The sequence below is a fragment of the Pithys albifrons genome, chromosome 22 (genome assembly GCF_047495875.1).
Source record: "Pithys albifrons albifrons isolate INPA30051 chromosome 22, PitAlb_v1, whole genome shotgun sequence".
NCBI classification, from domain to species: domain Eukaryota; kingdom Metazoa; phylum Chordata; class Aves; order Passeriformes; family Thamnophilidae; genus Pithys; species Pithys albifrons.
In genome coordinates, this window is record NC_092479.1 from 3,406,955 (window position 1) to 3,434,700 (window position 27,746).

The 27,746-nt window shown below is 50.8% G+C and overlaps 3 protein-coding genes across 3 annotated transcripts; 2 read left to right on the plus strand and 1 right to left on the minus strand.

Annotated features, from left to right (window-relative positions):
* LOC139681851 (ATP-dependent RNA helicase DDX19B) lies at positions 1–14,799 on the plus strand. Its single transcript, XM_071575574.1, has 12 exons — positions 1–110; positions 1,866–1,914; positions 3,582–3,635; positions 4,824–4,959; positions 6,727–6,819; positions 7,452–7,554; positions 8,060–8,174; positions 8,311–8,488; positions 8,856–9,093; positions 10,091–10,253; positions 12,433–12,624; positions 12,999–14,799. Exons 1-12 carry the CDS (start codon positions 54–56, stop codon positions 13,058–13,060), a joined length of 1,440 nt encoding a protein of 479 aa, XP_071431675.1. The 5' UTR covers positions 1–53; the 3' UTR covers positions 13,061–14,799.
* Positions 14,800–16,303: 1,504 nt separating this feature from the next.
* Positions 16,304–18,656, minus strand: UBXN10 (UBX domain protein 10). The gene is made up of 2 exons (XM_071575575.1): positions 18,644–18,656; positions 16,304–17,814 (listed from the first exon to the last, which is right to left on the minus strand). The coding sequence occupies exon 2, from the start codon at positions 17,807–17,809 to the stop codon at positions 16,967–16,969; it is 843 nt and encodes a 280-aa protein (XP_071431676.1). The 5' UTR covers positions 17,810–17,814; positions 18,644–18,656; the 3' UTR covers positions 16,304–16,966.
* Positions 18,657–25,833: 7,177 nt separating this feature from the next.
* LOC139681986 (phospholipase A2, membrane associated-like) lies at positions 25,834–27,393 on the plus strand. The gene is made up of 4 exons (XM_071575843.1): positions 25,834–25,870; positions 26,509–26,653; positions 26,891–26,997; positions 27,254–27,393. The coding sequence occupies exons 1-4, from the start codon at positions 25,834–25,836 to the stop codon at positions 27,391–27,393; spliced, it is 429 nt and encodes a 142-aa protein (XP_071431944.1).
* The last annotated feature ends 353 nt before the right edge of the window (positions 27,394–27,746 follow it).

A 27,746-nucleotide genomic window follows, 5' to 3' on the forward strand; every position in this document is an offset into this window, starting at 1 on the left:
GTTCCGCGGGCGCGCAGGCGCCATCGCGGCGGTGCGGGCGGTGCGGGCCGGCCATGGCCACCGACTCCTGGGCCTTGGCCGTGGACGAGCAGGAGGCGGCGGCGGAGTCGGTGAGTGCCCGGAGGGGCTGCGGGGGCTCGGGCAGGCCCGGCCGGGGCGGGCAGTGCGGGGCTCCCGGGGCCGGCGGGGCCCGCTCCGCGCACAGACACGGCGAGCGCCGAAAAAACCCTTTTTCGCCCCATTTTCTGTGTCGGGGAAAGGGAAGGCCCCGTGTTGGTCCTTGGGGGCAGCGCCTGGGGGGGCCCCGGGGCTCGGGCTCTTCCTGGAGAAGCCAAAACCCCCTCACTTTAAAATTATTAATATTAATATTATGCTCTTTTTTTAGAAGCACACCCCCCCTTGAAAATTATTATTATTATTATTATTATTATTATTATTATTATTATTATTATTATTATTATTATTGGGCTCTTCCTTTAGAAGCAAATCCCCCATATTATTATTATTATTATTATTATTATTACTATTTATTATTATTCCTATTATTATTTATCAATTATTATTATTGGGCTCTTCCTTTAGAAGCAATCCCCTCCACTTTAAAATTATTATTATTATTATTGTTATTGGGATCTTTCTTTAGAAGAAACCCCCATTTTATTATTATTATTATTATTATTATTACTTCTATTATTAGGCTCATCCTTTAGAAGCAACACACACACACTTTAAAATTATTATTATTATTATAATTGGGCTCTTTCTTTAGAAGCAACCCCCATTTATCATTATTATTATTATTATCACTTTTATTATTAGGCTCTTCCTTTAAAAGCAACCCCCATTTTTATTATTATTATTATCACTATTATTATTATTATTTCCATTATTAGGCTCTTCCTTTAGAAGCAATCCCCTCCACTTTAAAATTATTATTATTATTGTTATTATAATTATTATTTTATTTTTATTTTATTATTTCTATTACTAGGGTCTTCCTTTAGAAACAAATCCCCCATTTTTATTATTATTATTATTTCTATTATTTTTTATCAATTATTATTAATATTAGGCTCTTCCTTTAGAAGCAACCCCCATTTATTATTATTATTATTATTATTATTATTATTATTATTATTATTATTACTTCTATTATTGGACTCATCCTTTAGAAGCAAATCCCCCATTTTTATAATTATTATTGCTATTATTATTTATCAATTATTATTAATATTAGGCTCTTTCTTTAGAAGAAACCCCCATTTATTGTAGTTGATTATTATTATTATTATTATTATTATTATTATTATTATTATTATTATTATTATTATTTCTATTATTAGACTCTCCTTTTAGAAGAAATCTCCATTTATCATAGTTGTTTATTATTATTATTAATTGTTATTTTTATATTATTATTATTATTATTATTATTATTATTATTATTATTATTAGGCTCTCCTTTTAGAAGAAACCTCCATTTATTGTAGTTGATGATGATTATTATTATTATTATTATTATTATTATTATTATTAGACTCTCCTTTTAGAAGAAACCTCCATTTATCGTAGTTGTTTTTTATTATTATTATTATTATTATTATTATTATTATTATTATTATTATTGTTATTATTATTATTATTATTATTTCTATTATTAGGCTCTCCTTTTAGAAAAAACCTCCATTTATTGTAGTTGATGATGATGATTATTATTATTATTATTATTATTATTATTAGACTCTCCTTTTAGAAGAAACCTCCATTTATCGTAGTTGATTATTATTATTATTATTATTATTATTATTATTTCTATTGTTATTATCACTAATCATTGTTATTATTCCCTGATTTTGTCTTTCCAGCTGAGCACTTTGCACCTGAAGGATGAGAAGCCCAAACCAGATGCCAACGGTGAGTTCCAGGGGCTCAGCTGGGCTGGGAAGGGCAGGAATGTGTTCCCAGGGAGTTCACAGGAAATTCCTGACAAACCACGGAATTCCCGAGGGGAAGAGGCAGAGCTGGGATGGAGCAGCAGCTCAGGGGGAATGTGGTGGGGTCTGGGGGGGACAAGCTCTGCTTGGGATTGCTCTGCACAGCCAGGGGAAGGGCAGAGGGTTTTCCTGAGGTTCTCCTCGTGGAAAGGAGCTGGATTTTGGCTTTTCCCATGGCATTCCCACGTCCATAGAATCATAGGATGGATTGGGGTGGAAAAGACCTCTGAGATCAGCAAGTCCAACCCTTGATCCAACCCTACTGGGATCACCAGCCCAGGGCACAGAGTGCCCTGGGCTGGTGATCACAGTGGGGTTGGATCAAGACATGGTTGGATCAAGACATGATGATCCCAGTGGGGTTGGATCAAGACATGGTGGATTTTCCCTCAGTGCCACATCCATAGAAACACAGAATGGATTGGGTTGGAAAAGCCCTCCGAGATCATCAAGTCCAACCCTTGGTCCAACTCCAGTCCCTTTACCAGATCATGGCACTCAGTGCCACGGCCAAGCTCAGCTGAAAAACCTCCAGGGATGGGGAATCCACCCCCTCTCTGGGCAGCCCATTCCAATCCCTGAGCACTCTCTCTGCAAAGAATTTCCTCCTCATCTCCAACTTCAATTTCCCCTGGCAGAGCTTGAGCCCATCGTGCCCCCTTGTCCTATTGCTGAGTGCCTGGGAGAAGAGACCAACCCCCACCTGGCCAGAACTTCCCTTCAGGCAGTTCCAGACAGTGCTGAGGTCACCTCTGAGCCTCCTCTTCTCCAGGCTGAACACCCCCAGCTCCCTCAGCCTCTCCCCACAGCACTTGTGCTCCAGTCCCTTCTCCAGCCTCGTTGCTCTTCTCACTTGGGTTGGAAGAGACCTCTGAGATCATCAAATCCAACCCTTGATCCAACCCCACTGTGATCACCAGATTATGGCACTCAGTGCCATGTCCAGTCTCATCTTAAAAACCTCCAGGGATGGTGAGTCCACCATCACAGAATCATAGAATAGAATCATAGAATCAGTTGGGTTGGAAGAGACCTCTGAGATCATCAAGTCCAACCCTTGATCCAACCCCACTGTGATCACCAGCCCAGGGCACTCTGTGCCCTGGGCTGGTGATCACAGTGGGGTTGGATCAAGACATGGTGGATTCTCCATCCCTGGAGGTGTTTCAGAGGACACTCAGAGCCACATCCAGTCCCTTCTCCAGCCCCTCAATCTCTTTCCTCAACTGAGGGGCCCAGAACTGAACACAACACTCAAGGTGTGGCCTCCCCAAGGCAGAGTCCAGGGGAAGGGTCACTGCCCTGGGCCTGCTGGCCACGCTAGTTTGGATCCAGGCCAGGATCCCATTGGCCTTCTTGGCCACCTGGACACACTGTTGGCTCCTGTTGAGCTTCCTGTCCCTCAGTCCCCCCAGGTCCCTTTCCCCCAGTCCCTCTCCACCCACTCTGTGCCTTCCTGTGGCACTGCAGGGGGTTGGGGTGGCCAAAGGGCAGGACCTGCACTTGGCCTTGTTGAACTTCATCCCATGGTGTGGGCTGGACCTCAGGCCTGACCTCACCTGTGCCCCCCAAACTGTTCTAACTCAGGTGCTGTTGTCAAGGCTGACGACAACGTGGAGAAGACAGAGGATGAGGAGAAGGGTAAGTGCCTTCCTGAGAAATGCTTTGACAAGGTAATTAATCTAATATAACTTAATTATAACTATATTAATTCAATATATACTTAAAGTAAGTCTGCCTTATGTCCCAGGACAGCTGATCTTGTATCCTGCCCCCCAAGGACTTAATTGTAAGACATGTCCTTTCTCCATAACACTTTTAAAGCCATTGTGTCCTGTAATAACTTGGGAGACTCCTGGATTAGAGTGGAGAGAAATAAGGGGATAGCAGTGTCCTCAAGGCAGGACTGGATACAGGAGCAGTTGGATTCCCTGGAGCTGGGATTGCTGTGGCAACCAACATGTTCTGTTTGTGCAGTGGCGCTTCAGAGGTGGGTAATGGCTCGACATCCCTCAGAAAGTGGTTTGAGGCAACAGGTTTAGTAGCAAAGCCCCAAAGTGCAGCAGTTTGACCTCATTTTGGTCTCACTTATCCTCAGGCCTTGCAGTGTTTCAACCCTGGAATCTTCTGAAGTGGCATTTATCCTCAAACTTCCCTTAGAAAGAGAAATAAAACCCTAAAAGGTGTCTGGCTTTGTGTCAGAGTGAGGCTTGAAGGGACCTTTAGCCTGTCCCAGGTAGATACTAAGCTGAAATATCTTAGATAAGCAGAATTCTGGATCTGTTAAAGTCCCCCTTAAAATGGTGCTCCCTTGGTTTGTCTTCCTGGAAATTAAATGGGAATCCCTGGGATCTCTTGGTGTCTCATTCAGAATAATAAATGGGAATCCCTGGGATCTCTTGGTGTCTCATCCAGAATATTAAATGGGAATCCCTGGGATCTCTTGGTGTCTCATCCAGAATATTAAATGGGAATCCCTGGGATCTCTTGGTGTCTCATTCAGAATAATAAATGGGAATCCCTGGGATCTCTTGGTGTCTCATCCAGAATATTAAATGGGAATCCCTGGGATCTCTTGATGTCTCATTCAGAATAATAAATGGGAATCCCTGGGATCTCTTGGTGTCTCATCCAGAGTATTAAATGGGAATCTCTGGGATCTCTTGGTGTCTCATCCAGGAAGTTTGGGCTCTTTAATCCATTACTCTCTAATGAAGAATATCAGTATTTGGATGGGTTTTGTCCCTTTTAACTGGCTGAGCGTTTCAGTGGGAGCACCACCTGGGCCAGGCTGTGGTTGATGGGTCTGTTTCCCACCTCCTTTCCCAGAGGACAGAGCTGCCCAGTCCCTGCTGAACAAGCTGATCCGCAGCAACCTGGTGGACACCACGAACCAGGTGGAGGTGCTGCAGAGGGACCCCACGTCCCCCCTCTACTCCGTCAAGTCTTTCGAGGAGCTGCGCCTGTAAGTGCCTGCTGGGATGAGCCAGAGCCTCCTCTGCATGGAGCTCTTAAATCCTGGGAACAGAAACACTGAGCAGGCTCCCTTCTGGCTGGAGTTTTCAGTCAGTTGTAGGAGGCCTCCTTCTTGAGCTCGGGGAGAGCAGCACTGACTCAGTTTTGACAGTAGATGTGAGGTTGGAGCCTCTCCTTGTGTCCTGGAAAATTCCCTGATTGCACAGGAGATGCCACTTAGAAGCACTTGGGTTTGTGTTTCAGGTTGCTGCCAATTTGTCATTAATAAATGAGTGTATCATTTGTACTGTTTAAATGCCAGGAGGGTTGTTTTGTCTGGGTGCCTTGTGAGGGTTTCCATCAGAAACAGGCAGTGAGGAGCACAAAGGGAAAACCTTGTGTTTTCCAGCAGTACTGGACAAACCAGTAGCATTTACCTGTCTGACCCTTCCCACTGGAAACTTCACCAGTGCAGCTTTCAAGTGATGATAACCCTATTTAAGCCATGATTCATTTATATATATATATATATGAAATAATGTGCTAAAGAGTCTGTCCCACTGAGTTGTGGTTACACTGATCTCAAGTTTGTTGCTCTAAAAGCTCCACAGGGAAGTGGGAGCTGAGAAGTCTTCTCCCTGTGAAATGCCAGGATGCTGTTTAGCTTTGTGAGTGTTGGTGGTTGAATGTTTCAAAAAAATAATAGCTGAGGTCCTGCAGTGCCTGTTAGACTAATTCAAAAGGCAAACAATCCCAGGGAGTTAATGACAGGGGCAGCCAGACTAATTGAGTCTTCATTTTGTTGTGACTCGGTGTATCCTTGGCAACTGGGGCTTTGTCTCTCCTTGCTCAAGCAGCACAAGGTTACATTTTCAAAGAGCTTTTGTTCCAGCCTTCGGTGGAAAGTAATACAGGATTTTTGCACCAGTGTGTTGTGCTGAGTAGGAAGTTGTTGCAATGGGAAGTGTGGGCAGGAAACTTTAACCTGCCTGGAGAGGAGAGCCCTTCTGAGAGCACTTGGGGTCATCAGCTGAGAGTTTCCAGCACCATAACCTGGACTGAGGTTGTTCTGGGATCTCCTTGTCTACATAAGTGTCTGCTGAGAGTAGAAAGCTCCCTTGAGAGAAAGCAGTAGGTGAGAATTTACTGACCAGCAGTGTCACCACATCATTTTGGGTGTGAGGGCTGGGTTGTACCCATGGATCACAAGGTGTTGCCACAACAACTAATTATCAGCCATTTCCCTGAGCCAGCATCACTCTGGTGTTCCAGTGCCAGTTGTGTTACAGGATCCACACAACTTCCTAAAGTCCTTGCAATGATCTCACGATGTTTCCCTTCATCCTGTTCCTCATGTACCAAGGCCACTTTGTCCTGTGTTGGAGTCATCAAGGAGTGATAATTTTGGCCCCAAGATTAGGCATGGCTGAGGAAATGGGATTGGCCTGAAGGACAGGATTAATGCTTTCTGCTCTGGGATTCCTGGATAGTCTGAAAAGCTGCTTTGCAACAAGCAGTGCTGGCCTGAGGGCACAGGGTTTGCCCTGGGGCTGGGACAGGCAGACTGACTAAATCCAGGGGCTCTTGCAAAGCTTCCTTTCCAAACTTCCTGCTGTCACTTGTAACTTCCAGATGCTGCTTATCGTGGCCTCACTGGTGGGAACTGTAGCTGGGACAGCTCTGGGTTGTCTTCTCAACCTTTTTTCTCACCTTTTTGTACAGAAATGAAAACTGAATGTATTTTAAAAGGTCCTGATATAAAAATTCCTCTTTCCAGGAAGCCACAGCTCCTGCAGGGAGTCTATGCCATGGGCTTCAACAGACCATCCAAGATCCAAGAGAACGCCCTGCCCATGATGCTTGCAGAGCCGTACGTACATTCTGCCCTCTCCCTTCCAGTATGGGAGGATTGGAAAGGTTCAGTGTGGCCTTCCTGGACTTTGGAGGGGAGGAGGTGATGGGGAAGCTCTCAGGGGATGGACTAAAGCTTCCCATGGTGTTTCCATGGTCCTGTGTGACACCAGCCCTGCATTTGTCCTTTTCCTAGGGCTGGTACCAAACACTCAGTGCTGTGGTGTTTGCCTGAGATCAGTCCCATTTTCCTCATCAGTCTCGGGAGAAATAATAAGAAATAGCTCAGAAATCCTGTGTGGGTGGGTGGGAAGAGCTGAGGTGCTGCACTGCCTGTGTGGCTGGTTTCCCTTTCCACAACCCTGAGCTGGAATTTGTGGTCCTGAGACAGTGGGGGAGATGGCAAAGCACTGACAGATAATCACAGTTCTCCTTCCAAATCCCCATAATCAAGAGGTGCTGACAGAGAGAGTTGGGCAGGAGGTAATTTCTACCCTGTGGAGCATTTCTGGTCAGAGTAGCCCCAGTCCAGAGCAGGGGTAAATCCAGCAAGTCCCCAAATGCCACAGGCTGTGTCCTCTGTCCCAGCCCACCCCAGGAGTGTTGTCTGGGGGGTTCACCCTCTGAGCCTGTGTCTGCTGTGCCCTGCAGCCCTCAGAACCTGATTGCACAGTCACAGTCTGGTACTGGCAAGACAGCTGCCTTTGTCCTGGCCATGCTCAGCCGTGTGGAACCCGGGAACAAGTATCCACAGGTAGAGTTGGTGGGATGTGGCTGTTCTGGGGTGTTCCGTGGCTGTGCAGTGCCATCTAGTGAAGAACCTGGTGGGTCTTGGAATGTAAATTCATGGCTTGATGGAGCCATGATGCTGTTTCTTCTGGGCCTGGAGATTTGGGGATTATTTAAATGCCTTTAGTGCAAAAGGTGTGGATTTTGCTCAGAACTTCTTCCTGTGCATCACACAGGATGTCTGTGAGGAGTTAAATCACTCTGGGAGGAATTAAACCAAAGAAATAGTGCAGGCTGAAGTTGGGGTTGGAAAGTGGATTTGGGATGGGAGAGAAGATAGCTGAGAACAGAGCAGACAATGCCTGAAAAGAGGCTTTTTAAACTCAGTTTCTTTATGGGATGGTTGAGAAACTGTTCAGCAACTTGCATGTTTTCTTGGGGAGAACTTCAGCAAAGATTTTGTAAAGCAAGTGTGTAGTGTTGCCCTGGATGCTGATCGTGTCAAACTCGTTGTCTTTCTGTCCCTGCAGTGTTTGTGCCTTTCTCCAACATATGAGCTGGCACTTCAAACAGGGAAAGTGATCGAACAGATGGGGAACTTTTACCCGGAGCTGAAACTTGCGTACGCCGTCCGAGGGAACAAACGTGAGTAGTGGGAATGGCACCACCAGGAATGGGGAAATGGTGCACCAGGAGGGGAAATAGGGTGGGCCAGAGAAGGGCAGAGCATTTCCCTGCGTGCACAGCCATCCTGCAGCAGCTTTTCTTTCTGTCTGGGCAGTGGAGAGAGGGCAGAAGATCTCGGAGCAGATCGTCATCGGCACACCCGGCACGGTGCTGGACTGGTGTTCCAAACTGAAATTCATAGATCCCAAGAAGATCAAAGTGTTTGTGTTGGATGAGGCTGATGTGATGATCGCGACCCAGGGCCACCAGGACCAGAGCATCCGCATTCAGAGGTGAGGGTGGCACTGCAGGGACAGCAGGGCTCGACTGGGGCCTTCCCTGGGGAAGCAACAAGATTAAAACGACAGTGTTAGCTCTAATCCAGGTGGTTACCAGAGGCACAATGTCAGGGCATGACAAGCAGTTTAATTTCCTTACAGAATAAAAAGCCTGTCCCTGGAGCAGTTTATGCCATTTAGGAAGGCAAGTCTGGGTGCCTCTGGTCCTTGAGGGAATGATCAGGGGTGGGTAAGGTTATCATGAGTCTTTCTACTGAAATACCTGGTCCCAAGGTTATGGTTCTGTTTGCCCATGGCATTAATCCCATCAGGAGATGATGGTGGTGTGTGGGAACCCTGCCCATTTTCCTCTCTGTTGCAGAATGCTCCCCAGGGACTGCCAGATGCTCCTGTTTTCAGCCACCTTTGAGGATTCTGTGTGGAAGTTTGCTCAGAAAGTTGTTCCTGACCCCAACATTATCAAACTGAAGCGTGAGGAGGAGACCCTGGACACCATCAAGCAGTATTATGTCCTGTGCAACAACAGGGATGAGAAGTTCAGAGCTCTCTGCAACATCTACGGCGCGATCACCATCGCCCAGGCCATGATCTTCTGCCACGTGAGTGTCCCCAGGGAATGGTGGTCCCAGTGCCCCCAAACCAGTCTGTGATTGTGTAGGGGCTGCTTGTTCCAAAAACCTGGCCAGACACAGTTTTCAAAAAGAAACTTAGAACATAAATTGCCCTTTTTGGCTTCTCTGGCTCCCCCTTAGAGTGAAGTCCTGAGAGCCAGGTTGGCTGCTTTGTTTCCCTGGGCTTGGCCATCCAAGAGACCACGTGGGTCATTTTTATTCCTGAATTTATTTCCTGAAGTCCTCTGAAGCAAAGATCAGTAATGCACAGTTGTCCAAAACAAGGTATACTTGGAATTAATGGAGAAAAAAATTGAGTTTAGAAAATGGATGAAAATCAGACAGAATGAGGGTTAGGGAAATTTTTTGCTTCTGTGGCTGCTACAGAGCTGTCCCCTCAGGTAATGGGGGACACACCTCTGGGGTCTCCCTGTGGATCACACTGAGACCTTGTTTTCTTTTTCTGAGGGCCACCATAATAACTTTGAGGGAAAAGCCAGTGCTGACAGCACAGAAGAGCCAGGTAAAGCAAACTCAGACAGGATAAAACTTCAGAGTCTGCAGTTTGCTTTTATGCTGTCTCAAGACAATCAGAACTCAAAAAACTGCATCATAATTAGAAATTGTGTTAGAGCCTCAGTGGGATTTCACAACTACACTGAGCTCTAACCCTGCCATTTGCCAAGCTGAGCACTTGTGGTTGTGTGACCATTTCCATGAGTTTTCAGTGTCATGCCAGTCTCCAGCAGAGTGAAATCCAAGAAGCAGAGCACACAGAAAAGGTGTCCTCCTCTTAGTCAAGGGCACCTGTGGTGGCAGAGCCACATTCTCCTCGTTGTGATGCAGTTTGTGATGCAGGTGGTGATCCCAGCACTTGGGAGCTGTTTTGTTGTGAGATACCCAAACACCTTCCGAGGCCCCCAGAGAGGTTTGTTCCCATTTCCAGCACTGAAACTGCCTCCCACCGTGGGGCTGTGTGTTCCAGACTCGGAAGACAGCGGGGTGGTTGGCGGCAGAGCTGTCCAGGGAGGGCCATCAGGTGGCCCTGCTCAGCGGGGAGATGATGGTGGAGCAGAGAGCGGCCGTCATCGAGCGCTTCCGAGAGGGCAAGGAGAAGGTGCTGGTGACCACCAACGTCTGTGCCAGAGGTAGGACATGGCCCAGCAGGACCAGGGAGGGCTGGAAGCAGCACTTCCTAGGGAAAAAAAATGTCTGGGTTTGGCCTAGTTCTTTTACCGACCCTGGACTGCCCTCCTCCCTCCTCCCAAAGTCTTTCAAGCAAAGGGAAAAAAAACTGAAAAGAAAAGCAAGAACTCAAAAGAAACTGAACTGAATTAAACCAGTGGGAACACCAGTGGTGTTCCCCAGGGGTCTGTGTTGGGTCCAGTCCTGTTGACCATATTTGTTGATGATTTAGATGAGGGGATTGAGTCCATCATCAGCAAATTTGCTGATGACACTGAGCTGGGAGGGAGTGTCGATCTGCTGGAAGGCAGGAGGGACCTGCAGAGGGATCTGGAGAGACTTGAGGGATGGGCTGATTCCAATGGGATGAAGTTCAATAAGGCCAAGTGCAGGTCCTGCCCTTTGGCCACAACAACCCCCTGCAGTGCCACAGGTGGGCACAGAGTGGCTGGAGAGCAGCCAGGCAGAGGGACCTGGGGGGACTGAGGGACAGGAAGCTCAACAGGAGCCACCAGTGTGCCCAGGTGGCCAAGAAGGCCAATGGGATCCTGGCCTGGATCCAAACTAGCGTGGCCAGCAGGCCCAGGGCAGTGACCCTTCCCCTGGACTCTGCCTTGGGGAGGCCACACCTTGAGTGTTGTGTTCAGTTCTGGGCCCCTCAGTTCAGAAAGGATATTGAGGGGCTGGAGCGAGTCCAGAGAAGAGCAACGAGGCTGGTGAAGGGACTGGAGCACAAGTGCTGTGGGGAGAGGCTGAGGGAGCTGGGGGTGTTCAGCCTGGAGAAGAGGAGGCTCAGAGGTGACCTCAGCACTGTCTGGAACTGCCTGAAGGGAAGTTCTGGCCAGGTGGGGGTTGGTCTCTTCTCCCAGGCACTCAGCAATAGGACAAGGGGGCACGATGGGCTCAAGCTCTGCCAGGGGAAATTGAAGTTGGAGATCAGGAAGAAATTCTTTGCAGAGAGAGTGCTCAGGCATTGGAATGGGCTGCCCAGAGAGGGGGTGGATTCCCCATCCCTGGAGGATTTTAAGCTGAGCTTGGCCGTGGCACTGAGTGCCATGATCTGGTAAAGGGACTGGAGTTGGACCAAGGGTTGGACTTGATGATCCTGGAGGTCTTTTCCAACCCAATTGATTCTATGATTCTAAACCAGAAATTATATTTTCTAACATCTACAACCACTTATGCAATTTGTACACACTATTTGGGGACCCCCCCAGGGGAAAAGGGAAAGGGTAACAAGGAATAAGGAGGGACAAAAGCAAAACAAAGTAAATGAAACACAGAAATACAATTAGAAAACTTTAAGAAAGGAGGAGAACAGGCAATGATACAATCTCACCACGTCCTGGGCTAGGAAACCAACTGAAACAAGGGACCATCTAGGTTCCTCCTGCTCCTCCAAGCTTTGCTGGAAGAAGGAAGACTAAACTACTTCCTATCTCCCCTCCTCTTACTCTCACATGGAAAACGTGTGGAATACTTATGTAATGTCCACTTCCTTAGTTACACCTGGTTACTGAGGGAGCCATGGATCAAACCCATCACAACAAACCCCTGGCCAGCTTGCAGGGAGAATCTCCATGCTCAAATGTTCCAGTTGGGATCCATCAGTGCCCTTACAGTAAGGATGCCTGTGGGCAAACACAGAGTTCCTTGTGGGCTTCCTCCTGCTGGAGGTGGAGAAGTCCATCCTGTGGGAATTTTCTGCTTCTGGCCCCAAGCCTGGCTTGTGCTGCTGACCCTCAGGGCTTGCACTAAACATGTGCCAAAGTACAGAGAGCTGAAAAATACTGAGATCCAGCTCACTATTCCAGTAGGAATTTGTGCTGCAATTTGACATCCTAGAACAGTTAAGACACGTAGTGCTTGGGAAATAAAACAAGTGGCCTTTGGAGCTTTCCAGTGCAGGAGAGAGTTTCCAAAATATTTAAGTGCTGGTAGAGTTTCCAGAATATTTATGCTGGTTAATGCATCTCCAACTGCTTTTCCTTTGGCTGTTTCAGTGGGACTTTTCTGCTCTGACTTAGTTGGGGTTTATTTCCATGAGGATATTGTGGACAAGCTCCGTTTCAGAGGCTGAGGAGGCCATTCCTGCTCTGAAGGGGTTGCAGTGTTTATAACATGATGTTTTCCTTGTGCCAGGGATCGATGTGGAGCAGGTCTCAGTTGTTATCAATTTTGACCTGCCTGTGGATAAAGATGGGAATCCAGACAACGAGACGTACCTGCACCGCATCGGCCGCACCGGGCGCTTCGGCAAGCGCGGCCTGGCCATCAACATGGTGGACAGCAAGCACAGCATGAACATCCTCAACAGAATCCAGGAGCACTTCAGTACGTACCCCAGGCTCTCCCCTGTCTCTAAAATCACGGAATTCCTGCGGGAATTGTGTGCTGAGCAGGTCTGGTGGGTGTTTGTTGAACCTTAAAGGGTGGCAGAGGAGCACGGCGGGTGTTTGGTGGGGTGTGTGACCTGCTGTCTGTGACAGGAGTCAGGCTGTGTTTGCATATTCCAGAGATGGGTCACAGTGAAGGACCCAGATGGGCCTTTGATAAAAGCCAAAAGGTTTAATTTAGAGGTTTTGTAGCTTAATTTGTACACTGAACACTCCTTGATAAACCAGAACTCCTCAAGTCCAGCTGAGAAGAGCAGCATTCCCTCCTCTGTGATGTGTTATGAAACTTAACTTATTTCTCATCTTTCCCAGACAAAAAGATAAACAAATTGGATACTGATGACTTGGATGAAATTGAGAAGATAAATAACTGAAATAGCTGCTGGAACTGGTGTGTGCCCTGCTGTGGAATCTCTCCCACTACAATTGGATCAGCGTTTGGATTGGCACAACCTCCCGGCTCGTCCCGAAAAGGACTCGTCAAGATATGAGTACACAAAAATTACCTCATTTTCAAAATTGCAGTTGGACTTCAAATTGTGCAACTATGGGGAGGAAGAGGAAATGTTTACAGAAGCTTTTAACATTTCTTAGTTTAGCCTTAAAAATGGGATGATCTTTGGAATTCTGAGAAACACACTTGCCAAAAGAGGGGCAATATGGAATTATCTAAAAGTTAAAAAGGAAAAAAAAAACAAAACCAAGCAACCAAACATCATTGCCTTTAATTGGAATAATGTGCAGCATTGACCTGATCAGTTTAAATTCAACAGCTGAATATGGACACAAGTAAAGAAAAAACAAACCCAGACAAGGCAGCTGGTTTTTGGCTAAATACTCAACTTGTACAAACTAGGATGTCATTCTCTTGGCGCTCCCCTGAGCTCTTTAGGACTCATTTCTGGCTCCCTGATGGACTTGCCCTGCTTTTCCCTACGTAAATTGTCCTGAGGATGTTTCCAGTAGCTCCTACTTGCAAACACAGGTGTGGTGTTGCTTTTGCTGGGCAGTTTTTCCTTTTCCCTTGTCCTGGATTTGTTGGAATGGCCATTCCCTGTGACATGGGGTGGTGGTGACAGTACAGAAGTTCATCTGAAGTGTTTTAACCTGGCTAAGGTGTGGGTGGGTGGGCTGGGAGGGGCAGTATGAAGGGAACTGTACTAATTAGTTGTCTGCTTAAATTCCCCTCTGTGAGTTGAGTTCCCCACGTGGTTCAGCTCAGCATGGACAATGTGCAGAGCTGCTTCAGTTAGAGGAATAAAAGAAACAAAAGCTCATGACAGCAGCCTGTACTGACCAAAACAATTCCCTGTAGAACACCAAGTTTACCTGTTACAGTACCAGAGATTTGAGTTCAATTGCTCAGCCAAACTGCAGGTGGGAAGTGCTCCAGAGTGCAGAACAGGTCATTGGTCCCTGCCCTGTTCCGTGGAGGGGGAATGACTCCAAATTCTTGTGGAAGGAAGGATTGACACCTCCTGTGTGTTGGGACCATTCTTGTGTGCACAGCTGGAAGCCTGTGGGCTGTTCCCAGCCCAGTTTCCAGGAGAAGGAGGCTCCTGAACCAGAATTTAGGGTGCACAGCTCTCTGTTGGGGGGAAATGGGACAAGCATGAGCAGCCATGGCCCTGCTACTCAGTGTGGGAATCACGTCAAAACAAATGTACAAATTGTAAATTTAAACTATGACTTGTTTTCTTTGCAATTCTGGCCACCATATTCTGTTCAAAGACAGGAACATGGATCCTTTTACCAAGTAAAAAAAGGCTCATTTAAAATGTACCTAAAATTTTAGGAAATTGTGCACCCTTTTATCAATTTGTATAAAGGCTTTAGTGAAGAAAAAAAAAAGAAAACAGCTTAAAATTAAACTTTTTGTATTCTGGGGTGTATCTATTTTTATTCTGTTGGAATCCTATTTAAAGTGGCAGGTGAGTGAGTGCTTGGGTGTGGAGTGGAAGACTTGATTTAATCACCTACTTTCCCAGTACAGCTGAATGACCTGGTGACAGCAGAGTATTGGGCTGAATTGTCATGGAAGCTGCTGCTGGTCCTGTGTGCTGTTTCTAATGTACTTTTAATTGGAATAAAGAACACATACTGAATGATCCCATTGCTGATTTCTTGCTTGAATGCTCTGTTGGTTTTTAAAAGCCTCAGGTAAGGACATTTCCAGCCTGGAGTTCTGGTAAGTTTTATGTTTGTGAACTTTTCACCCTGTCACAGATTGATTTTTAATGCTGAAATTCTTAAAAGATTCCCTCAAGGAAGTTTGTGAAGTGATGTCACACAGTTAATGAGGTCAGATAAATATTGTTCTTCCCCCCTAGTGCTTCTTGTGCTGGACTTGGCAGAGTTGCTGCTACAACTTCCCCAGAAGAGTTTTGAAGGGAAGAGAAGGAGAACTGAGGGTGAAAAGAGGTGTTTTCCCTCACTGTGCTTTCCTAGATCAAGACTTGATGGGTTTGGGACAAAGAAATCATTAAAATGCCCATCTTTGGAGGTGCTGTAGCCTGGGTGAGGGGGTCAGAACCAAACTCATCCAGGAGGAACATCCTCCAGCATGAGAAGTCCACTGTGGTCCAAGTCACTGTATCCTCTTCTCTTCTGTTCTTGCTCAGAGCATCAGCCCCTGCACTCTCATCTGTCTCTGTGGTGGTCCCTGTGTTTGGGAACAGCCTCTCACTGACCCAAAGTGCTTCCTCCTCCACTGCAGTCTTGGATCCAGCACAGGATGGAGATCCAAACCCCAGGAAGGCCAGTGCCAGGTGGTGTGTGGGGCAGCTGAGCATCCAGAGGCTGATTTGGGCAATCCCTGAGGTACTTGCCATCAAATTAAGGGCATTTCATAAGAGGAGATGTGATGGATAAACCTCCAGCTCACATAAGTCATTTGAAGTTTGAGTTTCAGCCAAAAAGGTTTTATTGGTTGTACAAACAGGATGGAAACCCTCTGAAATGGTGAAGTAACAGCACACAAGAGTCAGAAAAAGGATTTAACCACCTAACACTGAAGGGAACATGGAAACTGGTTTGTTTTCCTGAAACAGTGAAATACTTTGCTCCCCACTGTGGTTTGGTTGAAGACACCCATATGTTTTGATGTCCAGGATTGGTGCTGTGCAATTCCATCACCCACAGCAGCAGGTACTGGTTTTATAAAGCCCCTGAACACCTGATTCAACATCAGACACTACACCTGTGCTCAGCATCAGCTTTCTGCTCCTCTTGTGTTTCTGCTCCCGAGCTGAGCTGGCTTTGGAACCACTGAGGTTCCAAATAAACTGAGTTTGCCTCAAAACATTTAAACTCACTCATCTCTGTGACAAGTGATCCACCTTTTAAGTAGATTGAATTACTGCCTTTGAATTTCCTAAAACCAGAAGATACTTTTTTTTTTAGCACCAGCACATTGTATTTACCTAAACCTGCCAAGTCACCCAAAATGATGGTTTAGTAAAAGATGGTGTGAGCCAATTCCTCAGCCAGATCCCATTAATACATTTTTATTTAAAAATTCCCAAAGCAGCACTTCACTTCTTGGACTAACTCACTTCAGTGTAAAGGTGTGAAATGGAATTATTTGTAACATCCCTTCTATTCTTACCTATGGATCACATGAGCTGAATGAGAGAAGGAAAATGAAGGAGAAAATCCTGCTCACCAGGACAGCCAAAATAATAACTATTTTTTTAAAAAAGGTGATTGAGTCACAGTGAAGAGCTGGACTGAGGTTACCCAGAAAGAGCTGAGCCCTCACAGGTATTTTACAGTCAGTCTTGCAATTTAATACTTCCCAGTTTATCACTGTGATTCCCAGACATTTCAGGGTTTGATCTCCTTTTCAGTCTCTTGAGATGTTTAGGAGGATGATCAGCTACTGAAGATGGTCCTGCAGGTAAAACAGTTCTGTTTGTACCTTTCCAAATAGGTGTGTCTCCATCCAGATCCACTCTGGGAAGTGGTAACTTCCCAAAATACAGAAAAGGACAAGGGGAGAGGTCTTGGAAACTTCAGTTTTCAAACAAGAACATCAACAACTTCAACCAAAAAGGTCAAAGGTTGGTGGCACTCAGGAAGTGATTTGTGATGGCACAGGTGTGGCAGGTTTATACACCTGGAGTACTTTCTACAGGTCCATAACTCTGATTCATGGGAATTTGTGGAAGGTGGCAGGAAGGAGGCCCAGGGAACACCAGGCTCAGTGGTTTTGGAAGAAGCAATGCATCCCACTCAGCACACATCCCATCTCCACGTGCCTGAAGATCAGATCTGCTTCCTCATTCCTGCTGCTCGTCCCGTCGGATGCACAGCACGGACTTGTGGAGGATCCCACACTCCTGGAGGGACTTTGTAAGGTCAGAGAAGCTCCTCCGGGGCACCTCCATCGTTTCAACGCTGCAGTGTTGGTGGTTGGCCAACAATTCCTGTCCTGCCATGGCCAGGACCGTCAGGAGACTGTCAGAGGGCTTGAAATGGTGCTCAAACCTCTGGCCGGAGGGAGACCGGACCGCGAGGAGCACGAGCGGCTCCTCCAGGCCTGAAGGGGACACGGAACGGCTCTCCAGCCTCATTTTCCTTCCCCCCTTCTCAGCGGGGCAGCGCCTGCGGGAGCTCTCTGCAGTGGGGTTGGCCCTTCCTGACAGCGTGCTGGCAGATCCCTGTTCCCCAGACAGAGTTTTGCTGGATTTCGGAGCGTGCTCCTGCCCCTCGCTCAGCTCCAGCCGGTGCGTCCCTCCCGCCAGCGCTTCCACAGCATCGCTCCCTCCTCCCTGCCAGCCGATGGAGGGCAGCACCCGGTACCTGTTCAGGGAGCAGGAGCCCTTCAAAGGCACCTGCTGCAGGAGCTCTGGGATTTCCTCGGGAGACACCTGGGCGGGTGGGAACGCCCGTTTTGTCAGCGGTGCCCTCTGGCTGGTCACTGATTCCCGAGGGGAAGGTGGCACTTGGCACGGAGAGCCTTCCACGCCCTGGGGGTGGGTGCAGCTCATCCTCCTGTGTCCCTTGGCAGATTTGGGCCTGGTGACGTGCATGGTGATGGTGGTGGCCCCCGGGAGAGCGGCTGTGCCCGGAGGGAAGCGGAGCTGAGCTGGTGCTGAGTCCAGGAAAGCCACTGTGGCCATCGCACCTGCGGGGTGGGAGCAGAGGGAAACGTTACAGGAACTGACCCTGAGATCAGCTCAGTTGGTTAAAACTTGGTTGTAATAATGCCAAGGTCATGGGTTCAATCCCCTGTGTGGGCCATTGACTTAAGAGTTGGACTCGATGATCCTTGTGGGTCCCTTCCAACTCTGAATAGTCTGTGATCTCTGTGAACTGGCCAGGAAGCTTCTAGAGGGTCTCGTCTCCCTCTGGCTCCCTCATCTCCCTCTGGCTCCCTCATCTCCCTCATCTCCCTCTGGCTCCCTCATCTCCCTCTGGCTCCCTCATCTCCCTCTGGCTCCCTCATCTCCCTCTGGCTCCCTCATCTCCCTCTGGCTCTCTCATCTCCCTCTGGCTCCCTCATCTCCCTCTGGCTCCCTCTGCTGTGTGGCAGCCAGAAATAGAATAAAAGTGGTGTGTCACTGTGTGGGCAATCCTGTGGGGCTGAGTCAGAGGCGGTGGGAGATGTGTTATTTATAGGGGCTGGATTTGTCAGGAATTGTGTAAACTTGACCCAGAGCATCAGGAAGTTGTGCCCCTCTCCACTGAAAGTAAGTTTTCTGATGGAAAGGCCAATTTTATGGGGTTTTTTTTCTGTGCAAATGGGAGATGAGTGAACTTCAAAGCACAGCTCTGGCCTTTTCCCTGTTCCTGCAGTGGCAGGTTGAGTTCCCATTGTGGATTTTGGGGTAAAGAGTGACTACACTTTTTAAACACCTCTGAAGATCCTTGAGATTGAAAAGCCCTGACTGAATACAGAGAAATCCATTCTGACACTTCTGTGACCAAAAGCTGCTTAAAAGAAATTGATTTACCTGAGGGAGCAGCTTGAGCTGTGCCAGGGGAGGGTTAGGTGGGATCTCAGGGAAAGGTTCTTTCCCCAGAGGGTGGTGGGCACTGCCCAGGCTCCCCAGGGCAGTGGGCACAGCCCCGAGGCTGCCAGAGCTCCAGGAGGGTTGGGATGTTCTCCAGACACCCATCTCTGCTCTCTGGTGACCCCAGGGAATGGGCTGGAAGGACTTCAGGCTGGATGTCAGAAGGTCTTTCCCTCAGTGGGCACTGCCCAGGCTGCCCAGAGCAGTGGGCACAGCACCAGCCTGGCAGAGCTCCAGGAGGGTTGGGATGATCCTCTGGGGCCCAGGGTGGGACCCTTGGGCATGGTTCCTCTGCAGGGGCAGGAGTTGGACTTGGTCACCTTTCTGGTTCCCTCCAACTCAGCATATTCTGGGATCTCAGGAGGGTTGGGTTGGATCTCAATAAAAGGTTCTTCCCCCAGAGGGTGGTGGGCACTGCCCAGGGCAGTGGGCACAGCCCCGAGGCTGCCAGAGCCCCAGGAGGGTTGGGATGATCCTCTGGAGCACAGGGTGTGACTCCTGGGGATGATCCTGTGCAAGGCCAGCAGTTGGACTGGATGATCCTTGTGTGTCCCTTCCAGCACAGCATATTCTGGGATCTCAGGTTGTGCCAGGGGAGGGTCAGGTTGGATCTCAGGAAAAGGTTCTTCCTCCAGAGGGTGGTGGGCACTGACCAGGGTCAGGTTGGATCTCAGGGAAAGGTCCTTCCCCCAGAGGGTGGTGGGCACTGACCAGGCTCCCCAGGGCAGTGGGCACAGCCCCGAGGCTGCCAGAGCTCCAGGAGGTTTTGGACAATGGGACAGGTACAGAGTGGGATTGTTGGGGTGTCTGTGCAGGGCCAGGAGTTGAACTGGATGATCCTTGGGGGTCCCTTCCAGCTCAGGATACTCTGGGATTCTGTGACACAACCTCCCCTGGAGATGAAGCCACATTCTGGTGTGTGTCCCCCAGGTTAAGCTGTGCTCAGAGCCCTGGGCTGTACCAGCACAGCCGGGCACAACCTCACAACAACCTTCTGGAGAAGTGCCACAGCGTCACCCCTTCCGTTCTGTGGTTTGCACCACAGCATTTATGATGGGAAAAATAAGTCATTGGATTGCTTGGCATTCTCCAGAAATGACACAGTGGGGGCTCAGCTGTTGTTTGTCACCCCAGCACGGGGCAGGGCTGTGCAAACCTCAGGATGTTCAACAAAGCCAAGTGTGAAATCCTGGGGCCCAGCTCAGGGAGGACCTGGAGCTGTTGGAGTGAGACTAGAGGAGGCAGCAGGATGGGCAGAGGATGGAGCAGCTCTGCTGGGAGGAAAGGCTGGGAGAGCTGGGATTGCTCAGCCTGGAGAAGAGAAGCTTTGGGGGGACTTCACTGTGGCCTCCCAGCACCTGAAGGAGCCAACAGGAAATATGGAGAGAGACTGTTCACAAGGGCCTGGAGTGACAGGACAAGGAGAATGGCTTCCCACTGCCAGAGGGCAGGGATAGATGGGATATTGGGAAGAAACTCTTCCCTGTGAGGGTGGGCAGGCCCTGGCACAGGTTGGGCAGAGCAGCTGTGGCTGCCCCATCCCTGGGAGTGTCCAAGGCCAGGTTGGACAGGGCTTGGAGCAACCTGGGATAGTGGAAGGTGTTCCTGCCCTGATGGGGGTGGAACTGGATGAGCTTTAAGGTCCCTTCACACCCACCCATCCTGGGTTTCTGTTCTAAACCAAACAGAGGGAACAGCCCCGGTGGTGCTTGGCCAGGGATATGTTATTTAACACTCCATTTTCTCCCCCAGCACACCCTGCCCAGCCCAGCTGACAGACCTGTCCCTCCCGAGCCTCCAGTGGAGCTGGACAGGGACACCCGCCCAGGTGACTCATCCCAGTTTCCCAGGAGCCTGTGGGAGGGAAGGGAAGGGGGGTGTGCCTTCCCCTTGGTGCCTCTAACAAATAAACTCCAAGGCAACAAGGCGCCGAGGAAGGGCTCCCAAACGCGGAGAGGGACTTACAGACACCACCGGTGCCGCTGCCGGTTCCAGAAATTAACACCCCAAACAAACAACCTGCCTGGGCCCCTCCCGGGAGGGTCTGTGCCACTGCCCTCGGTGTGTGTCAGAGATGGGCCAAGGGGAGAGGCTTAAAACACAGTGCCTGGAGAGGGGTTGGATGGGGAACTGCAGCCAAGTGCCCCCAGAGTGGTGCCCCAGGGCCTGGGAGGGTGAGCCCCCCAAGTCCCAGCCCTACAGCCCCGGATCACAGAGTGGTGAGGCTGGAAGGGCCCACAGAGGCTCATCTGGCCCCACCTCCTGCCCCAGCAGGGCCATCCCAGAGCACTCTGGGCTGTGTCCAGATGGGTCTGGAATATCCCCAGAGATGGAGACCCCACACCCTCTCTGAGAAATGTGTTCCATTGTGTGTAAAGTTCTTCCTCAGGTTAAAGAGCAGAGCCCTCAGTGCAACAGCCGGGGCTGAGACCCCAGCTGGGACTGGGACCAGGGCTGAGCCCACGGCCGGGGCTGAGACCCCAGCTGGGACTGGGACCAGGACTGAGCCCACGGCTGGGGCTGAGCCCACAGCTGGGACTGGGACCAGGGCTGAGCCCACGGCCAGGGCTGAGCCCACGGCTGGGGCTGGGACCAGGGCTGAGCCCACGGCCAGGGCTGAGCCCATGGCTGGGGCTGACCCCACGGCTGGGCCTGGGACCAGGGCTGAGCCCATGGCTGGGGCTGAGACCCCAGCTGGGACTGGGACCAGGGCTGAGCCCACGGCCGGGGCTGAGCCCACAGCTGGGACTGGGACCAGGGCTGACCCCACGGCCAGGGCTGAGCCCACAGCTGGGACTGGGACCAGGGCTGAGCCCACGGCTGGGGCTGAGCCCACAGCTGGGACTGGGACCAGGGCTGACCCCACGGCCAGGGCTGATCCCACAGCTGGGCCTGGGCCCTCGCCCCAGTCCTGATCCCGGTCCTGGACCCTTTATCCCTCTCTCTTTATCCTGCTCCCTTTATCCCACTCCCTTATCCTGCTCCCTTTACCGGGCCAGATGCTGTTATCCTACTCCCGTTATCCCGTTCCTGCTCCCTTTATCCCTCTCCCTTTACCCCAGTCCCGTTATTCCTCTCTGTTTATCACTATCCCTCTATCCCGCTCCCATTATCCCTGTCCCTCTGTCCCGCTCCCATTATCCCTCTCTCTCTGTCCCGCTCCCATTATCCCTGTCCCTCTATCCCGCTCCCCTTATCCCTGTCCCTCTGTCCCAATCCCGTTATCCCTTATCCCGCTCCCTCACCTGTCCAGGTCTCCGCGCCCGCGGGGGCGACGCCGTTGCCATGGAGACCGCGCCACTTCCGGTCGCGAGAGAGGCCACGCCCACCGCCACGCCCCGGCCCCGCCCACACGGAAATGTGAACAGGGATGGGGACAAGGATAGGACAGGGGTGGGATAGGGATGGGACAGGGGTGGGATAGGGATGGGGATGGGGACAAGGATAGGATAGGGGTGGAATAGGGATAGGGATAGGGATAGGGATAGGGATAGGGATAGGGATAGGGATAGGGATAGGGATAGGGATAGGGATGGGGGTGGGGGTGGGAGTGGGGATAGGGATGGGGACAAGGATAGGATAGGAATGGAAACAGGAATGGGCTAGGGGTGAGACTGGAATAGGGATAGGGATAGGATAGGGATGGGATAGGAGTGGGGTTAGGGATGGGGACAAGGATAGGATAGGGATGGAGACAGGAATGGGGCAGGGGTGGGACAGGGATGGGACAGGAATGGGACAGGGATGGGACATGAATGGGACAGGGGTGAGATAGGAATGGGATAGGGATAGGAATAGGGGTGGGATAGGGATGGGGACAAGGATAGGATAGGAATGGGACGGGTGGGATAGGAATGGGACAGGGATGGGACAGGGCAGGGCGAGCAGGGGGTGACAGTCGGGTCCCCCCAGACAGCTGCTCCACACCCAGAGGTCGGTGTGGCCCCATCCCCATCCCTGCCACGGGAGTTCTCCCTCCCCCATCCCACCCTAAGCACAACCCCAGGGCCCCCACCCTGCTTAACTACCCACATATTTGGGGTTTAACCCTAAACGTTGAACTGGAGTGTGGCAGCACAGGAGGGGAGCAGCAGACAGGGCTGAACCCCCGTGATGGGATTCAGTGACCTCTGAATAAAACCAGACAGACAAACCCCAAACTCCTCAGTTCTGATGAAAACACCTTGAAAAAAAATTACACTTCACACACAAGATCATCCTGGGACCCAAAACTACTCCCTTGAGGGAGTTTTAAGCTTTCTTTATGGTGGGAGGGAGGGGGAGTCCTCCTGATCCCTCTGGCTACAAAGGACCCCTGAGTCATTTTCCTGCTGGGAACACCCCCCCCAACACTGATATTTCCATCTCTCCCCATTAATCCCTTTCTAAACCCTTTCCAAACCCACTCCCAATTAACCAGCTGCTTCTGCCACCAACAGACACCCATCAAAGGCACCAAGAAAACAGCCATAAATATCCACCATAAACTTGGGACCTCCACCCTGTGAGGGGGGGGGAAGATCAAGGTGAACCCGAGCACTAAAAAGAATTAAAATAAGTAAGGAAACAATCCCCTATCAGCTCATCCCAGCCCAGGATGTTTGGCAACATTGCTGGGAAATCTGGAGCACGGCAGATCAAAGCACCTGGTGCATTTACACTTCAATAAGGCCCTGAACAAACAGACATGTGGGTGATACCCAGCTCTGTTTGCTCCGTAAGAGAGCTGAAAAATTCCATGTTTCCAAGGGGGAAAAAAACCTTTCCACGGGTGGTTTTTAAGCCCTTGAGTCTGTGGGTTAATAAAAGAGAGGGTTTAGCTTTGTGTGGTCGCCCTCCTGAGATCCTCTGCAGAGAGGGAGAGCTTAAAATGAGGGGATTTGGTTCAAACCACGTGTGGATCCCGAATCCATGGGATCCCAACTCTCTGCTCTCCACTGAGGCCCTCACGTGGTGCTTTGCACAGAGGTTTGTCCAAACTCTGCAGCAGAAACTCAGATCTTTCCCCCAAAACCAAGGACCTTCAAAGCCAAAGCAGGAACAGCACAATGAGCAGCACGGTGGGGAGTCCCATAATGGAAGTGTTTGTGGAGGAGGTGGGAAAGGGATTGATTGATTGATTAATTATTAGGGATGCCCTGGTGTTAAAGGTGAGGAAAGCAGGGGTGGGGGTGTTGGGTTGTCTTTGTGGCATTTGGGGGATGGTTTCTTGTGCAGAGGGTGAGGTAAAACTTGGTTGTAACAATGCCAAGGTCGTGGGTTCAATCCCCAGTGTGGGCCATTGGCTTGAGGGTTGGACTCGACGATCCTTGGGGGTCCTTCCACCCCAGAATAGTCTGTGATTCTGTGACTCTGTGAGGAGGCAGGTGAGGGGATGCTCCCCATCCTTAATGGGGTTTTATTCCACTTGCAGCAGGAAAAAGAAGGTTTGAGGAAAAGAAAACCCCGGGACAAACAGCTCTGCCACCTTGAAGGACACTCAGGAGGTGACGTCCCTTCCAGCGACAGCTTTGGTGGCCCTCAAGATACTCCACAAAGGTTTCAATTCTTTTCTCCAGACTCCTGAGTCATTTCCTTACAATTCCCAGGCCCGAATTCCCTTCCCCAGGTTAATCCCCGAGGGTGGAGTCCTGCAATTTGCCTGATGCCACTTTTGTGGCTGTATTTGCTCTGGGCCCCACAGTTTCAGGGCCAAACCAGCAGCTTTTGTTCCTTATCTCCTCTGGTTTTCTGCCTCCCCCATGTCTCTGTATCATCTTTGGGTTATGGTGATTAAATAAACTCTATTCCCCAAGCATTCCAGGCTGGGTTTCCATGGCTTTTCCAGCCTTTGCTGCTGGGGATTTAATTCTCAGCCCCCTTGCCCACACACTCTGGGCAGACAAGGAAAACCACAGCGGGCAGGGCAGGAAAACTGCAACCCCAGGAACTGCAGGAATTGTGGTGTTTGCCATCCTTCCTTCTCCTCCCCTTGCAATTCAGAGGGGGTGCATTTGGATACAGCCACGGATTTGGGGGGAAAACTGCAAGGGAGGACCGAGGAAAAACCATCTCTGAAGCTTCAAGGTGTGAACTGGCAAAGCCAAGGACTCACTTGAGGCAACACTGAGCTCAAAGTGCCACCCCTGCAGCTGGAACAAGGATTTAACAACCTCTAAGGTGCCAGCTTGGATGTAAATGGGTTTTATCCCACTCTCCAGCCACCAAATCCCACAGATTTTAAAACCATGGCCAAGGCCTTGCCTGGCTTCATGCAGGGATGGAGATGCCTCAAGCCCCGCAATGAGAGAGATGATGGAGGGAGTGTTGGTGCTCAATGCTGTGGGGACACTCATGATTTTTGGGAATGGGAAGGTTGGGAATGTGCTCCCAGATCTGGGTGAGCAGGGCTTGGGATGACAGCACAGATAGAGGAGGGGGTGGGCCTGGCCAGCTATAAAACCAAACCCTCTGAGCCAGTGGCATCAGAGCTGCAGGTCCAGGTGGGGTGAGGAGAGGGGGTTTATTGCCCTGATGGTGGTATGGGGGGCTGTGGACTGGGAGCTGTGGATTGGGAGCTGTGGATTGGGAGCTGTGGATTGGGAGCTGTAGACTGGGAGCTGTGGACTGGGAGCTGTGGGTTGGGAGCTTTGGATTGGGAGTTGTGGACTGGGAGCTGTGGATTGGGAGCTGTGGATTGGGAGTTGTGGACTGGGAGCTGTGGATTGGGAGCTGTGGACTGGGAGTTGTGGACTGGGAGTTGTGGACTGGGAGTTGTGGACTGGGAGCTGTGGGTTGGGAGTTGTGGACTGGGAGTTGTGGACTGGGAGCTGTGGGTTGGGAGTTTTGGATTGGGAGTTGTGGATTGGGAGTTGTGGACTGGGAGCTGTGGATTGGGAGCTGTGGATTGGGAGCTGCTCCATCAGCCCCAGGCAGGACCAGCCACTGTGTCCCTGCCAAAACCATCTCCAAACCAGCCTAAAGGCCCCACTGGGGGTCACTGGGACATGGTGGTGCCTTCCCATCAATGTCACCACGAGGCACTGCCAACCAACTGGCTCCATGCCCTCGGTGTGGGCACTGGGAGAGCTCCTGTCCTGCTGCCAGTTCATCTCCCACCTTTGCTGTTCCCTCTCCAGGGCAGCCCCAGCATGAGGAATCTCCTCCTTGCCGTGCTCCTGGCCTGTGGTAAGTGCCCCGCTGTCCCCAGCACACACTGGGATCCACCTGCAAACCCCAAGGCTTGGGAACAATTCAGGGGTTTGTTTAAATTTTGCAGTTTCTCTCCAACCCTTGGTGCAGCTCTGCTGGAGTCCTGGAGGGCTTTGGGATGGGGAGACTTTGGGATGCCAGGATCCAAATTTATTTTAAGAGGCCCTGGAGCCTGATGGAACAATTCCTGCCCGTGCCATGCCCGTGGCTGATCCTGGTGGTGGGGATTGCTGGTTGCAGCAATACCTTCTGCCAGCCTGAATCCAGGAGCTGCAGAAGCCAAATATCTTCCCTCTGAGGGTGGTGAGGGGCTGGGACGGAATTCCCAGAGAAGCTGTGGCTGCTTCATCCCTGGAACTGTCCCAGGCCAGGTTGGACAGGGCTTGGAGCAACCTGGGCTAGTGGAAGACATCCCTGCCCATGGCACTGGATGAGCTTTAAGGTCCCTTCCAACCCAAACCATTCTGTGATTCCATGATTCCGTAATCCTGGGATGGGCTTTAGGGCTCCTGGAATTGTGTGTTTCCAGCAATGCCAGGCTTATTTAATTCCCTGCCTGGTGTGAGGTGTGGGGGATACCCCCAGTCACCATCCCTCCCTCTGCCTCTGCCCAGGGCTGCTCCCAGCTGGCACCAGCGTCCTGGAGCTGGAGCGGATGATCCGGGCGACCACAGGGAGGAGTGCCCTGCTGTCCTACAGCTGGTACGGCTGTTTCTGCGGCATCGGGGGCTCAGGGACCCCCGTAGATGCCACCGACCGGTGAGTGCCTGGAGCAGCATCCCCTCTCAGCCCGCCCGGGGCAGGGCGGTCCCTAAAAAACCCCTCCCTGGTGGGTTCTGTGCTCTGAGAGGGGTTTGCGCCGTTCCGGCCACATCCCGCTGCTGCCTCGCCATCCCCTCCTCGCTGTCACCTGAAAGTTGATACCGGACCTTCCTTTGGGCTCCAGGTGTGGTGAGGGAGGGTCGGGGGGCTCGGTCTGACGGGGTGTCCCCGCAGGTGCTGCCAAGCCCACGATTGCTGCTACAGGGGGGTGAGGGAGGGCGAGTGCAGCCCCCTGATCACCCCCTACACCTTCAGCGCCCACGACGGACACATCACCTGCAGTGAGTACAGAACGAGGGGGTGGGCGCCAGCTCTGCCCCCCAGAGCGGGGCACTCAGGAGGGCAACCCGGGGGTGAAACCAGCCCGGTCCCTGTCCGGGTGTGAGGGTTTAAACGGGCATTGCAAGGGATGCCACAGCTTGGAGAGGGCACGCACCGGGACTCCGTTCCATCCACTTCCCCCGGGAAGCTCCAGCCTTCCCCCGAGGGAATCCCACCCGAAAAGCCACCACAGGGCACCGTGTTCTGTCCCCGCAGGTAACGAGCAGAGCTGGTGTGAGAGGGAGACCTGCCTGTGTGACAGGGCGGTGGCCTCGTGCTTCGCCAGCGCTCTGCCTTCCTACAACCATTCCTACCGCTTCAAGCTGACGTGCCAGGGGAACAAGCTCCAGTGCTGAGCAGGGGGAATCTGCACTCAGAGCTCCGGGTCGGGGCTGGGTTTCCCCATTGCTACGGCGAGAAAAGCCTGTGGTGGGCGCTGAGCAGAAGCAGAGCCCCCGAGGCTCCCTGCGAGGTGCTCAGGGTGAGGAAGGGCACACACACATCACGGATGGAGAACCTCCAGTTCCCAGAAAGACACACCAACGTCCTCCTTTCTGTCCCCTCCTCCTCTCTTGATTTTGTTACCCAGCAAAGATAATAAAGAGCTACAATAAAGGGAATGTAAACTAATTCTGTGGTGGTTTTCTCTAAGGGCCCCTGAGATCGAGGCACTTCAAGGGTTTAGTGCCTTAAGGGTTTGGGGGACAAT

Excerpts from the sequence above, each read along its gene's own strand:
- LOC139681851 (XM_071575574.1), top strand. The coding sequence starts at position 54 with ATGGCCACCGACTCCTGGGCCTTGGCCGTGGACGAGCAGGAGGCGGCG. Across the intron at positions 3,636-4,823 it reads GACAGAGGATGAGGAGAAGG|AGGACAGAGCTGCCCAGTCC; the intron begins GTAAGTGCCTTC and ends CTCCTTTCCCAG. Across the intron at positions 9,094-10,090 it reads AGGCCATGATCTTCTGCCAC|ACTCGGAAGACAGCGGGGTG; the intron begins GTGAGTGTCCCC and ends TGTGTGTTCCAG.
- UBXN10 (XM_071575575.1), bottom strand. The coding sequence starts at position 17,809 with ATGGCCACAGTGGCTTTCCTGGACTCAGCACCAGCTCAGCTCCGCTTC.
- LOC139681986 (XM_071575843.1), top strand. The coding sequence starts at position 25,834 with ATGAGGAATCTCCTCCTTGCCGTGCTCCTGGCCTGTG. Across the intron at positions 25,871-26,508 it reads TGCCGTGCTCCTGGCCTGTG|GGCTGCTCCCAGCTGGCACC; the intron begins GTAAGTGCCCCG and ends GCCTCTGCCCAG. Across the intron at positions 26,998-27,253 it reads CGACGGACACATCACCTGCA|GTAACGAGCAGAGCTGGTGT; the intron begins GTGAGTACAGAA and ends CTGTCCCCGCAG.